Source organism: Delphinapterus leucas, chromosome 1, assembly GCF_059928025.1.
Source record: "Delphinapterus leucas isolate spDelLeu-1000000601 "Yukka" chromosome 1, BTC_Dleu_Yukka2, whole genome shotgun sequence".
NCBI classification, from domain to species: Eukaryota; Metazoa; Chordata; class Mammalia; order Artiodactyla; family Monodontidae; genus Delphinapterus; species Delphinapterus leucas.
The window spans coordinates 163,813,384-163,830,814 of record NC_143129.1 but is presented as its reverse complement, the minus strand read 5'-3'; the positions used below and the strand labels follow the sequence as shown (position 1 = coordinate 163,830,814).

The 17,431-nt window shown below is 45.1% G+C and overlaps 1 protein-coding gene across 1 annotated transcript in view; it reads right to left on the bottom strand.

Annotated features, from left to right (window-relative positions):
- The window catches only part of CSMD2 (CUB and Sushi multiple domains 2), a 192,550-nt gene extending 175,264 nt beyond the window's left edge, over positions 1-17,286 (bottom strand). The window contains exons 1-4 of the mRNA XM_089914073.1: positions 16,891-17,286; positions 16,582-16,698; positions 1,872-2,087; positions 284-472 (exon numbers count right to left, since the gene is read on the bottom strand). Of these exons, the coding sequence (XP_089770199.1) occupies positions 284-472; positions 1,872-2,087; positions 16,582-16,698; positions 16,891-17,122 (754 nt within the window). The 5' untranslated portion in view covers positions 17,123-17,286. The remainder of the gene's footprint in view (positions 1-283; positions 473-1,871; positions 2,088-16,581; positions 16,699-16,890) is intronic.
- Between the last annotated feature and the right edge of the window lie 145 nt (positions 17,287-17,431).

Here is a 17,431-nt window from a genome sequence, read left to right as displayed (position 1 = left end):
AAATTGATTTCATCCGAGTGCCTACTGTGGACCCGCTTTGTAAAGGTCAGTTGAGGCTACAGAACAGCTCATGAAGCAGGCATTGCCATCTCTCCTGTACCGATAAGGAGGTTGGCGTGGAAGGAGGCTAGGCCACCCACCCAAGGTAACCGTGTGCTAAGACAGTCCTTAAACCCAGTCCTGTCGGCCTCTTGGCCCAGGTGCGTTCCACCACCTCCCAGCAATTGACTAAAGTCCGGCCAACCCCATTAGTGAAGCAAAATGAAAGCACGTGACCACCTACCAACACACCTTGGCAGAGGCGAGCTCCACAGGCGCCGTCTGCCCCCCAGGCACGTGATGCGGGCCGTGCCCTCCAGACGGTACCCGGGGAAGCAGGAGAAGGTCAAGGTGTCGCCTACACCAAACTGCAAGCCCTTCCGGATGCTGTAGGCTGGGACCTCAGGCTCCTCACAGGGCTCCAAGTCATACTCTGGAAAGGCAGCAGGAGAGCTGGGGTCACACACAGGGGATGGGAACACACAGACAAAGACACCACGGAGAAGAGGACGAGAGAGGAAGACAGAGGTACACGATACACACCGATGCACGAAAAGTAAGGAGAGGAGAGAGAGCCCGAGAGGGACAGGGACAGGCGAGAACAGGCAGGTGTGTTCTGGGTGGTCTGAGTGCCTCCAGACCACAAGCAGTGGGAGAGAGCACCGCCTTCCTGGAAACATGCTTCCCAGGAGTACTTCTGAGGCTGACCCTTCCCTCCTCTGTCCCTTCATCTCCACATGAACCCCAGCCTCAGGCTTGTGGACTCTCCTGTCTCTTTCTCCCCGGGCACCAAGCCAGATCAGTTCAATCAGCCTGGTTCTAGAGGTTCACAATGCATGACCCAGCCTAGGGCAACTTATATTGGGAAAAAGAATCCAAGTGCTTCAGCTGAAGCTGTGTCTTGGTAACACTGGCACTTGAGGCAGATGGCATCTATGCACCAGGGGCCTGCCTCTAGTGACTTATATACCTCTAGTGATGATATAGAAGTACCTTTTCCCTCATCCCCAAGGGCATCTCCCTTCTGGGACACAGTAGCCCGGGGCTCTGTGTGGTGGGGAGAAAGAGGCTGGATGAGGCAGACTGGCTGGATATGTCCCATCAGCCAGGACATGGCAGGTGGCATCTGCTGGAGGGACACTGTGAGGCTGAGCTCAGCCATGTCCCATTTCCTAGAGGTCAGATATCTCTCAGCCATCCTGGGGAAATCCACCTGCTGTCTCTGCTCCTGGCTGGTGGTGGGAGGGGGTGGTCTGGGAGCAATAGTCTGAGAGCAGCAGGAGGACTTGGTACTAGAGGAGTGAAGGGTCCTCTTTTCTCCCTGAATGCACATTAAAGAGCTTTCTTTTCAGGATTCCTAAACACAAAGATAAATATCTATCGCTACTCAATTAGCATTGGTGAAGCAGCCCCCACATGAGACCAAAACACTCCAAAATGTGAATTTCAGTCTCCCTTCTTTTTCTTTTCGATTTTTTTTTTTTAGCAATTGCTGTGGTTGTGAAGTAGTGCAAGTGGAATCAGAAGAAGAATCTGGAATTACTAGGGCAGGATGGGACTCCTGAGGTCCTCTAGTTCAATCAGTTGGGTTGGTCATGTTCAGAGTGAAGGCTAAATACCTTCACAGAAGGAGATTCCCCAACAGACCTGCTAATTCCTTCCAAGCCCACTCTAAGGAAGTTCTGCTGCAGCAGTGAGGTCCCTCTCCCAGAGGCTGGGGAGGGGACCGATAGCCATCTGCTGGGAAGACCAGAGGCCGGCAGCAGGGTGGGGGGTGGGAGGGACAGAGTGCTCAGCCATCACTTACCCCGAGGGACCCTCACATGCTTTACCTGAGAAGGTGATGTTGAAGCCTTCGTAGGACATGGAGAAGTCGGAAATGAAGCGGACCTGGGCAGTGAAGTTGCCGTAGAGTCCAGCGCTGATGGGCGCTGGCAACCGGGAACCGGTCAGCTGCCTCAGGGGCTGAGTGAAGCTGCCATTCTCCGTGATGAGGAGGTAGTCGTGGCTGCTCTCCAGGTGGAAGGTGTGGAAAGTGAAGAACACACCTGCCAGGAGACCAGAGGGTCAGGGTGATGACAGTGAGAGGCCTGAAGGGGCTCAGCTGCACGATGGGGTCTGCACAAACGTCTCCCGTTTGCAAGCGTCTATCGGTGTGCAGAGCCTCAAGCTTGAGCATGATCAACACACACCAGCCAACCTGAATGAAGGAAGCCAGGTGAACCGCACATGCCCCTGCCCTGAGGTCCAGTCAGGGAGAAGGATGCTGCTTTCTGGTTGTCCCAATTTGAAAGGGAGATTTATGGCTAGGTCATTCATTCAGTCAACAAGTATTTGTACATTTATTGGGTACTTCCTATGGGCCAGGATCCAGGGCTGCGTGGGAGCAAGGGGATATAGCTACAGTACAGAGTGACAAATGCTGGAACCAGTGTAGATCAGACTGCGCTGGGGGGCAGAAGGGAAAGAAGGGAGGGTAGGATGCCCTCACTAAAGAGTGAGCATTTGATTGAGGTCTTAAAAGGAGGCTTAGGAATTAACCGGATAAGAGGGGAAAGGGCACCCCAGGCAGGGTACTGGAGACAGAGCTGCTGTGGACTCCAGGGCTCTGAGAGCGGCACGGTGCGGCTGGACACACTAAGCAGGAAACGTCTGGAAGAGGGGCTGGAAATGTAGGCTGGGGCTGGACTGGATATTTTTCTGGAGGCATTGAGAAGCCATCCTATCCACAGTGTATCCGATTTCAGGTTAGCAAGATGTTGGTGGCTGTGAGGAGGACGAAGTGGAGGGAGAGAGAACAGTTAGAAGGATGTCAGCCATGCACTGCGGGAAAGTGGATGGGGGCTGGCAGAGGGGGTGAGAGCAGGAAAGGGACATGAGACTCAGGAGGTGAAATGGACAGGGAACAGAGGCAACAGATGCAAAGGAGGAGTTAAGGGATGACGCGGAAGATTTTTTTTAATTTTAACAATTTTTAAAAAAACATCTTTATTGGAGTATAATTGCTTTACAATGGTGTGTTAGTTTCTGCTTTATAACAAAGTGAATCAGCCATACATATACATATATCCCCATACCCCCTCCCTCTTGCGTCTCCCTCCCACCCACCCTACCCCACCCCTCTACATGGTCACAAAGCACCAAGCTGATCTCCCTGTGCTATGTGGCTGCTTCCCACTAGCTATCTATTTTACGTTTGGTAATGTGTATATGTCCAAACCACTCTCTCACGTCATCCCAGCCTACCCTTCCCCCTCCCCATGTCCTCAAGTCCATTCGCTATGTCTGCATCTTTATTCCTGTCCTTCCCCTAGGTTCTTCAGAACCTTTTTTTTAAGATTCCATATATATGTGTTAGCATATGGTATTTATTTTTCCCTTTCTGACTTACTTCACTCTGTATGACAGAGTCTAGGTCCATCCACCTCACTACAAATAAATGAATTCGTTTCGTTTTATGGCTGAGTAATATTCCATTGTATATATGTGCCACGTCTTCTTTATCCATTCATCTGTCGATGGACACTTAGGTTGCTTCCATGTCCTGACTATTGTAAACAGAGCTGCAATGAACATTGTGGTACATGACTCTTTTTGAATTATGGTTTTCTAAGGGGATATGCCCAGTAGTGGGATTGCTGGGTCGTATGGTAGCTCTATTTTTAGTTTTTTAAGGAACCTCCACACTGTTCTCCATAGTGGGTGTATCAACTTACATTCCCACCAACAGTGCAGGAGGGTTCCCCTTTCTCCACACCGTCTCCAGCATTTATTGTTTGTAGATTTTTTGATGATGGCCATTCTGACTGGTGTGAGGTGATACCTCATTGTAGTTTTGATTTGCATTTCTCTAATGATTAGTGATGTTGAGCATTCTTACATGTGTTTGTTGGCAAGCTCTATATCTTCTTTGGAGAAATATCTCTTTAGGTCTTCTGCCCATTTGTAAATTGGGTTGTTTGTTTTTTTGATATTGAGCTGCATGAGTTGCTTGTAAATTTTGGAGATTGATCCTTTGTCAGTTGCTTCATTTGCAAATATTTTCTCCCATTCTGAGGGTTGTCTTTTTGTCTTGTTTATGGTTTCCTTTACTGTGCAAAAGCTTTTAAGTTTCATTAGGTCCCATTTGCTTATTTTTGTTTTTATTTCCATTCCTCTGGGAGGTGGGTCAGAAAGGATCCTGCTGTGATTTATGTCATAGAGTGTTCTGCCTGTGTTTTCCTCTAAGAGTTTGATAGTGTCTGGCCTTACATTTAGGTCTTTAATCCATTTTGAGCTTATTTCTGTGTATGGTGTTAGGGAGTGTTCTAATTTCATTCTTTTACATGTAGTCCAGTTTTTCTGGCACCACTTATTGAAGAGACTGTCTTTTCTCCATTGTATATTCTTGCCTCCTTTATCAAAAATAAGGTGACCATATGTGTGTGGGTTTATCTCTGGGCTTTCTATCCTCTTCCATTGATTGATCTATATTTCTGTTTTTGTGCCAGTACCATACTGTCTTGATTACTGTAGCTTTGTAGTATAGTCTGAAGTCAGGGAGCCTGACTCCTCCAGCTCCGTTTTTCTTTCTCAAGCTTGCTTTGGCTATTTGGGGTCTTTGGTGTTTCCATACAAATTGTGAAATTTTTTGTTCTAGTTCTGTGAAAAATGCCAGTGGTAGTTTGATAGGGATTGCAATGAATCTGTAGATTGTTTGGGGTAGCATAGTCATTTTCACAATGTTGATTCTTCCAATCCAAGAACATAGTATATCTCTCCATCTGTTTGTATCATCTTTAATTTCTTTCATCAGTGTCTTATAGTTTTCTGCATACAGGTCTTTTGTCTTCTTAGGTAGGTTTACTCCTAGTTATTTTATTCTTTTTGTTGCAGTGGTAAATGACAGTGTTTCCTTAATTTCTCTTTCAGATTTTTCATCATTAGTGTATAGGAATGCCAGAGATTTCTGTGCATTAATTTTGTATCCTGCTACTTTGCCAAATTCATTGATTAGCTCTAGTAGTTTTCTGGTAGCATCTTTAGGATTCGCTATGTATATTATCATGTCATCTGCAAACAGTGACAGCTTTACTTCTTCTTTTCCGATTTGGATTCCTTTTATTTCTTTTTCTTCTCTGATTGCTGTGGCTAGAGCTTCCAAAACTATGCTGAATAATAGTGGTGAGAGTGGGCAACCTTGTCTTGTTCCTGATCTTAGTGGAAATGGTTTCAGTTTTTCACCATTGAGAATGATGTTGGCTGTGGGTTTGTCATATATGGCCTTTATTATGTTGAGGTAAGTTCCCTCTATGCCTACTATCTGGAGGGTTTTTATCATAGATGGGTGTTGAATTTTGTCAAAAGCTTTTTCTGCATCTGTTGAGATGATCATATGGTTTTTCTTCTTCAGTGTGCTAATATGGTTTATCACATTGATTGCTTTGCGTATATTGAAAAATCCTTGCATTCCTGGGATAAACCCCACTTGTTCACGGTGTATGACCCTTTTAATGTGGTGTTGGATTCTGTTTGCTAGTATTTTGTTGAGGAGTTTTGCATTTATGTTCATCAGTGATGTTGGCCTGTAGTTTCCTTTCTTTGTGACATCTTTGTCTGGTTTTGGTATCAGGGCAATGGTGGCCTCGTAGGATGAGTTTGGGAGTGTTCCTTCTTCTGCTATATTTTCGAAGAGTTTGAGAAGGATAGGTGTTAGATCTTCTCTAAATGTTTGATAGAATTCGCCTGTGAAGCCAACTGGTCCTGGGCTTTTGTTTGCTTGAAGATTTTTAATCACAGTCTCAATTTCAGTGCTTGTGATTGGTCTGTTCATATTTTCTATTTCTTCCTGGTTCAGTCTCAGAAGGTTGTGCTTTTCTAAGAATTTTTCCATTTCTTCCAGGTTGTTCATTTTATTGGCATATAGTTGCTTGTAGCAATCTCTCATGATCCTTTGTATTTCTTTAGTGTCAGTTGTTACTTCTCCTTTTTCTTTTCTAATTCTATTAATTTGAGTCTTCTCCCTTTTTTTCTTGATGAGTCTGGCTAATGGTTTATCTTCTCAAAGAACCAGCTTTAGTTTTATTGATCTTGGCTATTGTTTCCTTCATTTATTTTTCATTGCTTTTTTTTTTAAAGGTAACACGTGTTTATTGCAAAAAAGCTTTAGAAGTAGAGAAATGTGTAAAGAGAAACATTTTTTTAACATCTTTATTGGAGTATAATTGCTTTACAATGGTGTGTTAGTTTCTGCTTTATAACAAAGTAAATCAGTTGTACATATACATATGTTCCCATATCTCTTCCCTCTTGCATCTCCCTACCTCCCACCCACCTTATCCCACCCCTCTAGGTGGTCACAAACCACGTAGCTGATCTCCCTGTGCTACGTGGCTGCTTCCCACTAGCTATCTATTTTACGTTTGGTGGTGTATATATGTCCATGCCACTCTCTCACTTTGTCACAGCTTACCCTTACCCCACCCCATATCCTCAAGTCCATGCTCTAGTAGGTCTGTGTCTTTATTCCCGTCTTACCCCTATGTACTTCATGGCCTTTTTTTTTTTTTTCTTAGATTCCATATATATGTGTTAGCATACAGTATTTGTTTTTCTCTTTCTGACTTACTTCACTCTGTTTGATAGACTCTAGGTCCATCCACCTCACTACAAATATCTCAATTTCGTTTCCTTTTATGGCTGAGTAATATTCCATTGTATATATGTGCCACATCTTCTTTACCCATTAATCTGTTGATGGACACTTAGGTTGTTTCCACGTCCTGGCTATTGTAAATAGAGCTTCAGTGAACATTTTGGTACATGACTCTTTTTGAATTATGGTTTTCTCAGGGCATATGCCCAGTAGTGGGATTGCTGGGTCATATGGTAGTTCTATTTTTAGTTTTTTAAGGAACCTCCATACTGTTCTCCATAGTGGCTGTATCAATTTACATTCCCATCAACAGTGCAAGAGTGTTCCCTTTTCTCCACACCCTCTCCAGAATTTATTGTTTCTAGATGTTTTGATGATGGCCATTCTGACCGGTGTGAGATGATATCTCATTGTAGATTTGATTTGCATTTCTCTAATGGTTAATGATGTTGAGCATTCTTTCATGTGTTTGTTGGCAGTCTGTATATCTTCTTTGGAGAAATGTCTATTTAGGTCTTCTGCCCATTTTTGGATTGGGTTGTTTGTTTTTTTGTTATTGAGCTGCATGACCTGCTTGTAAATTTTGGAGATTAATCCTTTGTCAGTTGCTTCATTTGCAAATATTTTCTCCCATTCTAAGGGTTGTCTTTTGGTCTTGTTTATGGTTTCCTTTGCTGTGCAAAAGCTTTGAAGTTTCATTAGGTTCCATTTGTTTATTTTTGCTTTTATTTCCATTTCTCTAGGAGGTGGATCAAAAAGGATCCTGCTGTGATTTATGTCATAGAGTGTTCTGCCTGTGTTTTCCTCTAAGAGTTTGATAGTGTCTGGCCTTACATTTAGGTCTTTAATCCATTTTGAGTTTATTTCTGTGTATGATCTATCCTGGAGAATGTTCCACGAGCATTTGAGAAGAAAGTGTATTCTGTTGTTTTTGGATGGAATGTCCTATAAATATCAATTAAGTCCACCTTGTTTAATGTATCATTTAAACCTTGTGTTTCCTTATTTATTTTCATTTTGGATGATCTGTCCATTGGTGAAAGTGGGGTGTTAAAGTCCCCTACTATGATTGTGTTACTGTCAATTTCCCCTTTTATGGCTGTTAGCATTTGCCTTATGTATCTTGGTGCTCCTATGTTGGGTGTATAAATATTTACAATTGTTATATCTTCTTCTTGGATCAATCCCTTGATCATTATGTAGTGTCCTTCTTTGCCTCTTATAAGAGTCTTTATTTTAAAGTCAATTTTGTCTGGTACGAGAATTGCTACTCAAGCTTTCTTTTGATTTCCCTTTGCATGGAATATCTTTTTCCATCCCCTCATTTTCAGTCTGTATGTGTCCCAAGGTCTAAAGTGGGTCTCTTGTAGACAGCATATATACAGGCCTTGTTTTTGTATCCATTCAGCCAGTCTATGTCTTTTGGTGGGAGCATGTAATCCATTTACCTTTAAGATAATTATAGATATGTATGTTCCTATTATCATTTTCTTAATTGTTTTGAGTTTGTTATTGTAGGTCTTTTCCTTCTGTTGTGTTTCTTGCCTAGAGAAGTTCCTTTAGCATTTGTTGTAAAGCTGGTTTGGTGGTGCTGAACTGTCTCTGCTTTTGCTTGTCTGTAAAGGTTTTAGTTTCTCTGTCAAATCTGAATGAGATCCTTGCTGGGTAGAGTAATCTTGGTTGTAGGTTTTTCCCTTTCGTCATTTTAAATATGTCCTGCCAGTGCCTTCTGGCTTGCAGAGTTTCTGCTGAAAGATCAGCTGTTAACCTTATGGGGATTCCCTTGTATGTTATTTGTTTCTTTTCCCTTACTGCTTTTAATATTTTTTCTTTGTACTTAATTTTTGATAGTTTGATTAATATGTGTCTTGGCACATTTCTCCTTGGATTTATCCTGTATGGGAGTCTCTGTGCTTCCTAGACTTGATTGACTATTTCCTTTCCCATATTAGGGAAGTTTTCAACTATAATCCCTTCAAATATTTTCTCAGTCCCTCTTTTTTCTCTTCTTCTTCTGGGATCCCTATAATTAGAATGTTGGTGCATTTAATGTTGTTCCAGAGGTCTCCAAGACTGTCCTCAATTCTTTTAACTGTTTTTTCTTTATTCTGCTCTGCAGTAGCTATTTCCACTATTTTATCTTCCAGGTTACTTATCTGATCTTCTGCCTCAGTTATTCTGCTATTGATTCATTTTAGAGCATTTTTAAGTTCATTTATTGTGCTGTTCATCATTGTTTGTTTTCTCTTTAATTCTTCTAGGTCCTTGTTAAACGTTTCCTGTATTTTCTCCATTCTATTTCTAAGAATATGGATCACCTGTACTATTATTACTCTGAATTGTTTTTCAGGTAGACTGCCTATTTTCTCTTCATTTGTTTGGTCTGGTGGGTTTTTACCTTGCTCCTTCATCTGCTGTGTGTTCCTCTGTCTTCTCATTTTGCTTATCTTACTGTGTTTGGGCTCTCCTTTTTGCAGGCTGAAGGTTCGTAGTTCCTGTTGTTTTTGGTGTCTGCCCCCAGTGGTTAAGGTTGGTTCAGTGGGTTGTGTAGGTTTCCTCCTAGAGGGGGCTAGTGCCTCTGTTCTGGTGGATGAGGCTGGATCTTGTCTTTCTGGTGGGCAGGACCGCAGCCGGTGGTGTGTTTTGTGGTGTCTGTGACCTTATTATGATTTTAGGTAGCCTGCTAATGAGTGGGGTTGTGTTCCTGTCTTGCTAGTTGTTTGGCATAGGGTGTCCAGCACTCTAGCTTGCTGATTGTTGAATGGAGCTGGGTCTTAGCGTTGAAATGGAGATCTCTGGGAGAGCTTTCGCTGTTTGATATTACGTGGAGCCAGGAGGTCTCTGGTGGACCAATGTCCTAAACTCAGCTCTCCCATCTCAGAGGCACAGGTCTGACACTTGGCCGGAGCACCAAGACCCTGTCAGCCACACAGCCAGGTACGTGGGCAGTTTCTTGCCTTTTGGGAAGCCTGAGGTCTTCTGCCAGCGTTCAGTAGGTGTTCTGTAGGAGTTGTTCCATATGTAGATGTATTTCTGATGTATTTGTGGGGCGGAAGGTGATCTCCAAGTGTTACTCCTCTGCCATCTTGAAGGTCTCCCCAGATGATGGGGAAGATCTTGACCTGAAGGACAGTGATGTCTTTTGTGACCCGGGGTCGGACGCATAGGAAGAAGAGGAGTAGGTGGTAGAAGGGTAATGGCCTTGGCTTTGAACACCCTGCATGTTTGGCATTCAAGCAGCATGAGCTAGTGGGAACTGGAAGTACAGACTTAGAGTTCAGGACCAAGGTCAGACTACAGCAGTGGATCTGGGACACCTGCTACCTGAATCCACAAGCATGAAGAGGACCAGAGCAGGGAAGGGTGGCCATCAGAGGAGGGGCAGATTGGAAGCCTGGGGTAGGAGGGGCATCAAACAGAAGACAGGGAGGAGGGGGATTGGTGGGGGAGGGGACAGGCAGCCATCCCACCTGAGATGGGAAAAAGGGAGGGGACCTCCACTGAGGGGGAGGGGCTAAGAGCACTCAATAAAGGCAATAACATTCAGCACTAAGTATGTGTGTCACTGTCCTGAGTTGCTCTTTAGTTGGCCCCTATCAGTCAGAAGGGAAGATGCGGAAACATTTACAAGTTCTACAAGTTCCAGCTAGTAGGTGGGAGAGCTGAGATCTGAACTGAGACAATCTGGTGGCGGAGGCTGTGCAATAAACCACCCCATGAGGCATCTTCTCTCACTATGGAAAGAGAGCCCGTGGTAGGAGGGGCCAGGTGGCTGCAGGGTTCAGGGGTAAGTTATGGAACAGTAGGATCTTAACACCCAGGGCAACTCCTGAACTTGTCCAGATGGCAGTTGTGCTGGTGTGGGCAGATGTGTAATGCACGTCCACCCACGGGTGAGTGTGCCCATGGGAATACATGCCATGGATGTACCAGGGCAGGAACTCGGGTAGGCGAGGAATGCTGCACCCAAGTGCTGTTCAAAGTCCACGGACCTCAGCATCTGGGGCATTGTCTGGAAGCTTGTTGGAAATGCAGAATCTTGGCCTCCACCACAGACCTCCTGAATCAGAATCTGCATGCTAACAAGATCCCCCAAGAGATCTGTAGGCACATACAAGTGTGAGGAATACTTCTCTACTTACTGACACGTTTTTGATAAACGATGGTTAGATCCAAGGTTTTAATGCTTAAGCATTTTAGATGTTTTCATTTTTTTTGCCTCTCTGTTGATAGAAACTGGTGATCTGGAGTATTTGGGATTCTACAGGTGGGGGTTGGGGGAACAGAACCCAGTAGTGGTGGGACCAGGGAAACAGCTTGTGAATGCCCTGTGCCCGGGAAGCTGACATGCATCCATTTATCTATTTACTCAAAGACATAGACCCTGAGTGCCTACTAAGTGTCAGGCCTGTGCTAAGCACCGAGAAAGATCTCCCAGTCTAGAGAGACAGGCACATGAGCAGTGAGAATACAGAGTGGGGACACAGAGGGAGAGTGGGCAACTACGCCTCCGGGGTTGGGAAGGCTTCACAGGGGTCACAGTCTGTGACACAAGGGGTGTAAGCATGCTTGGAACCCCACGGGTATGTATGCCCGTACATATCCTGTACTGCCGACACATAAACACGTGTGCAACTGAGAAAACTGTTCTCAGTCTGCAGAGCTTGGGAAGAGGCTTGGTGGAATAGATGTCTTTCCCTCCTCGCTGGAACACAGGGCTGGGTGGAGGATGAGTCAGACACAGTAACAGGCGGAAACGAAGGTGAATTAAGCACTGTGCCTTTACTCTGTTTTTCCAGCATGCAAATACAGCCCCTCCAAAGGAGTAAACATTTGGCAGGGATTCTAAGGATGAGTAAACAACCGAGGTGAAACTCCTGGGTTTCCCAGCTATGCTGATTGCTTGGGGCTCTTTTGGCCATTGTGTGAAAATGAAGACATTGTCACAGAAACAGAGAGGCCCTGTGTTGGAGTTTGAATCCAGATCTGGTGTGACAGATGCATACACAAGCGAAGACTCCACTGGAGTGAACCATGCAGAGTCGTGCAAAGCACATTAACACCACACTGGAGCAGAGAGAGCAGGGCCATGGGAAAGGAGGGGATTTGGAGGGAGGCAGACCTGGGTCAAAAGCCCGTCTACCAGCGAAAGTGTCTGGGCCAAAGCTGCTCTGCGCCTTTAGGTGACTTTTAATCTTTGGGGAGAGGAACACCTGGGGCAGCACATGCAAAGCCCACGGCACAGTGCCTGGCACACAGTAGGCGTTCTTAGTACTCAGTTCATCTAACTCCCAGACAGCCTTGTGGGTTAAAAGATGTCAGGCCTGGGGTCTTAGCAAAGGCGTGTTATCTGGACTCCTGAAATGGCTGCTCCCTTGGGCTGGGCATGTGGTAAGTTGAACAATTCTGAATTTCACAGAGTTTTCAGTTTTCCCAGCTGGACTTCTACCTGGTAGGGAGCAATCGGAGTCAGCAGCCTCCATAGGTCTGTTAACCCGAGATACTGTTACAAGCAGAGCCTGAGGGGTGCCTGGAGAAGGGTGTGAGTTCACTTTAATTCAATTCGTATAGATATTTCTGGAGTTTCTTATGTGCCAGGCATGAAGCCAGCAGCTGACGAAACTGCAGGAAGCAAGGCAGACATTTCTCTGAAAGAGCTTGGAGTTGGTCCGGGGGACAGATGACGAGGATGCCAAGTTCCATACAGTGGGGAGAAGTCTGGGATTGGGACGGTACAGGGTCACACAGGAGCCTGTGGAGGGGGGCCCCACCCAGACCCAGCGCTGGGGGCAGGGGGGCGGGAAGGTTCGGTAGAGGAATTGAATTCAGAAGGATGAGCAGCTGGCCAGGCAAGGGGAATGGTGGAGACGATGCGGGGACAGGAAGTGTTCCAGGAGAAGAAAATTGTCCCATTGTGCAAAGCTCTAAAGGACAACGAAAGCCTAAGAAGTTCTAGGAACTGAAAGAAGTTCAGTGCAACTAGAACTTAGTGCTTAGAGGGCTCAGAAGGAGGCTGAGAAAGGTAATAAGCCAGGGCTATAAGGCCATGCTAGCTAGTTTACAATTTGGGGCTCAATGCTTAGGGTCTGGTGAAGCCTTTCAATGGTTCTAAGGAAGAAGTGACCTGGTTATACATCAGTGACCTCTTGATTCTCTGCCTGGAACACCTCTCATCCTGGCTAATTCCTGTTCATCCTTGAAGACTGGCCTAAGTCTCAACTCCCCACCTGTGTCTGCTCTATCCCAGAATTGACCATGGTACATTGAGAGGTCTCTTTAGGCTGGATCTCTACCACTAGACTACAAGGCAGGCAGCGCCAGAGGGTCTGTTCCCCTGTGTTTGCCTAGCACCTACAGCAAGCCCAAGTATCAGATAAGCATTTGTTAAAAATTTGTTGAACTGCATTGACTTCTAAGGAAAGACACAGGTAGAAAGGCAAAGAGGAACATACACCCCTATAATTACAGACGTCAGATGCAGAGAGAATCATGACTATGGGGGGTCGTTACTCTAGGGGTCACAGGGGGCTGCCTTTCTTTCCCTCTTGATGCCACAGAGTAGCTTCTGGCCCTGGCAATGGCCAACTCTGGACCAGGCTTGGTGGAAACAGCTCTGCAGGATGAACAAGGACGCTGCCTCCGTCCCTCCTCTCCTCGGGAGCAATACTGTGGGAAAAGGGGGCCAGCCCCGCATTGCCCTGACTGCCGGAGAGTCCTGTCTTGCCCAAGGCTGTCCTAATCCCAGCTAAATACCAGGCCTATTAAAGGCAACAGTGACAGTGCTTAAATACATGAGGCAGGATTATAGGTGACTTTTCTTTCAAATTTTCTTTTTTTATACAAATAGTATACTTTACATGGAATACATATTTAGTGCTCAAAATTAGGAAAAAGTCAAAAGATGAAAATAAGAGACAACTAGTATTAACCTTTGGGGGCATAGCTCTTCAGACTGTTTTCAATGCACATATTCTTGCTTAATTTTTTATTTTTTGATAAATTAATTAAATTAATTAATTAATTTATTTTTGGCTGTGTTGGGTCTTCGTGGCTGCACGCGGGCTTTCTCTAGTTGTGGCGAGTGGGTGCTACTCTTCGTTGCGGTGTGCGAGCTTCTCATTGCGGTGGCTTCTCCTGTTGCTGAGCATGGGCTCTAGGCACGTGGGCTTCAATAGTTGTGGCATACGGGCTCAGTAGTTGTGGCTTGTGGGCTCTAGAGCACAGGCTCAGTAGTTGTAGCGCACGGGCTTAGTTGCTCCGCGGCATGTGGGATCTTCCTGGACCAGGGTTTGAACCTGTGTCCCCTGCATTGGCAGGCGGATTCTTAACCACTGCGCCACCAGGGAAGCTCTCCTTGCTTAATTTTTATAAACTGAATATATTATTTGGCAAACTTCTTTTTTAGTCCACAGTGTATTGCAACCATCTGTGTAGGGCTTTAAATATTCTTTCACATTACTCCTTTCAGTAGCTGCATGGTAATATTGAATATTTCGCTATTTGGCTATACCATACATTTAGTTAACATTTCCTGATCGATGGACATTGGAATAGTTACTAGTTTTTCAATTAATAAAGTGTTTTAGGGGACGACCTTGTAGCTAAATCTTGATGTACAGTTTATTTATTTTCTTCAGATAAATTCCAAGAAGTAGAACTGCTGGGTCCAGAGGCACATATATTCTTTTTTTTGTTTTTTAATTAATTAATTAATTAATTTATTTTTGGCTGTGTTGGGTCTTCGTTGCTGTGTGCGGGCTTTCTCTAGTTGCGGCGAGCGGGGGCTACTCTTCGTTGCTGTGCGCGGACTTCTCATTGCGGTGGCTTCTCTTGTTGTGGAGCACGGGCTCTAGGAGCACGGGCTTCAGTAGTTGTGGCTCGCGGGTTCTAGAACACAAGCTCAGTAGTTGTGGTGCATGGGCTTAGTTGCCCCACAGCATGTGGGACATTCCTGGACCAGGGATCAAGCATTGGCAGGTGGATTCTTAACCACTGTGCCACCAGGGAAGTACCGGAGGCACGTATATTCTTAAGACTTTTGATTTATGGCTGAATCATCCTCTGGAAAGTTTGAGCAGTTTCGCACAACGGCAGCACGGAAGAATAGTATTCGTGTCTCTACACTGTCCCCCACACTGTTACACTGTTGTGATGTGCTCCGCTGACTTGAAAAGGGAAATGGCATTTCATTTACTGGGTGAATATGCATTTTTAAAATTGTTAGGGGCGGTCGAGGTCTTTTCATTTGTATTTCCTCTATTACAAAGTGTTTATAGTTTTGCTTATTTTATAGCCCTGTAGACCAGGCATATTTTCCTAAAAAAATTTTAAGAGCTCTTTATGCATCAGGTTCATGGTCCTTAGATGATTACATAGGTTGCAAATATTTTTGTCCATTAACTATTTGAATATTTTACATGAATATTTTGAATATTTATATATTTATTTAAAAAACCCATACATCCATTCAAAGTATTATTTAATCAAATCTAACAGTCTTTGCCTTCATGGATTCTACTTTTGGTGTTACTCTTTAAGTAAGTCCCACCTGAGGTTAGACTTTCATATCCTTCTAGTACTAGAATTTGTGGATAAATGCGTGAGGTATGATTTGGTTTTTTCTTTTTCCCAAATGGTTAAGCCCACTGTTTTAAAACCATTTATTAAATAATCCATCCTCTCTTTAATGGATTGGAAATGACACTTTAATCATATACTAAAGACTGTCTCTCACACACACATATACACACACACACTCTCTCTCTCACAAACACACACACACACACACACACACACACACACACACACATAGGGGAGTCTATTTCTGGATCTTTATTTTCCCCCATTGATTTGTGTGTCCACTCCTATACTCATACCACATCATTAAAATTATTTTATCCCATAATAACATTTTAATATCTGGAAGGGTTACTCTTCCCTTTAAAGTTTTTCTTGGCTTTTCTACACGTTAATTCTTCTAGATCAGAGGTTCTTATTTAAAGGCACGCATCACAGTTACTAGTGAAGTGTTCTAAAAACATAGTTGCCTGGTTTCCACCACCAACATAGAAAATCTAAACCTCTAGTGTAGGGGTCTAACATTAGAGTATTTGCCAAACTGCGTTAAGAACCTTGACTCTAGATGAACTTCGGAGCAAGCTTCTGAGGGTAGAAGCCATCTCTGCCTGGTTACTGTGTATTCCCAGTCTCAGGGTCTGCCGCATAGGTGGAGTTCAATCAATATTTGTGGAGTGAAAGAGTATATTAGTTAATGTTTATTTGTAGTCAGCACCCTTACTTTGAACTTGGGACTCCCAAAGGTCATTTATGCCAGGGAAGGTAGGGCAAGAATCCAGCCTGGTGAGGAATATGAAAACACTCGTCTGAGGAACAGTGTGAATTCTGTGAGAAGAGGATTGCCACGTACAATATCTGAAGGCTGGATGTGAGGAACAGGGAGCAGAGGCAGCCTATGTTCCTCCAGGACCCAGTACAAGGAACTCAGTCTCAGGTTATTAGGAGGGGTCAGACCTAGCAGAAAATGAGAATAGGTGCCCCTTTGTTGAGTGGGTTGGTCACCTCTCCACCACGGAGGGGGGGTTTAGACAGAAGGTGTGCTGCCGTCTTGTGCGGAGTGATTTGGAGAAGATTCCCGACCGAATTAAGTAGGTTTGAGAGCTGGTAATCTCTAAGATCTCTTCTAGAATGGAGATTTTAGGTTTGAAAAATATTTGTTGAATGAGTCCTGTGATTCAAAGAGATAGGAAGGTTCTGGTTGGTGAGAAAAATTCGGACTAAGCCCAGAGGTCACTAGAGAGGGAGATCCCCATTGAGGTCATCTTGACCTGGGGACCTTGGGGCCCTGACCATGTTGCATCCCAATACCTGCCATGGGCCTAAACACTTACCCTTGCCATGTGATGTTTCGATAATCCAGGTGCAGTTCAAGTTGTTGGGGTAGAAATCAGGGAACCCCGGTGACAAGATGGTCCCACTGGAGCCTTGAATGAAGCCACCACAGAGAGCTGGAGAGGAGGGAAGCGGGCACTGAAAGACTGGAGCAGCCCAGGGAGCTTCCCCCACAGTCCCCCTGGGATCCCAGCCCCCATCTTGTCCAGACCTCCAACCCTCACTGACAGGGTCAGGGGGTCAGTGCCTGTATTTTCAGGGCAGGAAAGGAGTCCTCTACTTTAGCGCCCCCTGCTGGTATGTCTCACCTTCACAGCTGGGCAGGGCCCGGCTCCACTGGAAGTTGGGCTCACACTCCAGGGGCTCCCCGTCGCTTAGTGTGTAGCCCGAGTCACAGCTGAAGGTCACCAGGGCGCCCACGTAGAAGTCATTCCCATGACGCTGCCCATTGACGGGGATCCCTGGATCCAGACAGTGGTCTGACTGCAGTGTTATAGCTGGAATAGAGAGCCCACAGCTGGAACAGCTCACTGTGAGCATAGAGGGACCCCAGCTGACTCACAAAGGGATGGGGGAGAGAGCCCTGATTGAGAGAAGGCTGGAGTTGTCATCTGCCCCCTCCTCAAATGTGGCTGTCAGTATCTGCTGAGGGTATCTGAAGACCCATCTGTCAGGGAGAACAACCTGTCTTCATCATTTGTTCGTTCATCATTCAGTAACCACCAGTGAGGTGTCCCCTGTGGCTTAGACGCCATGCTCAGGGTTATGGATACGAACACAGGTGAGAAAACGACCCTCTTCTCATGGTGCTCTCGGCCCTAAGTTACTAGAGTGGCCTGCAAAGAATCG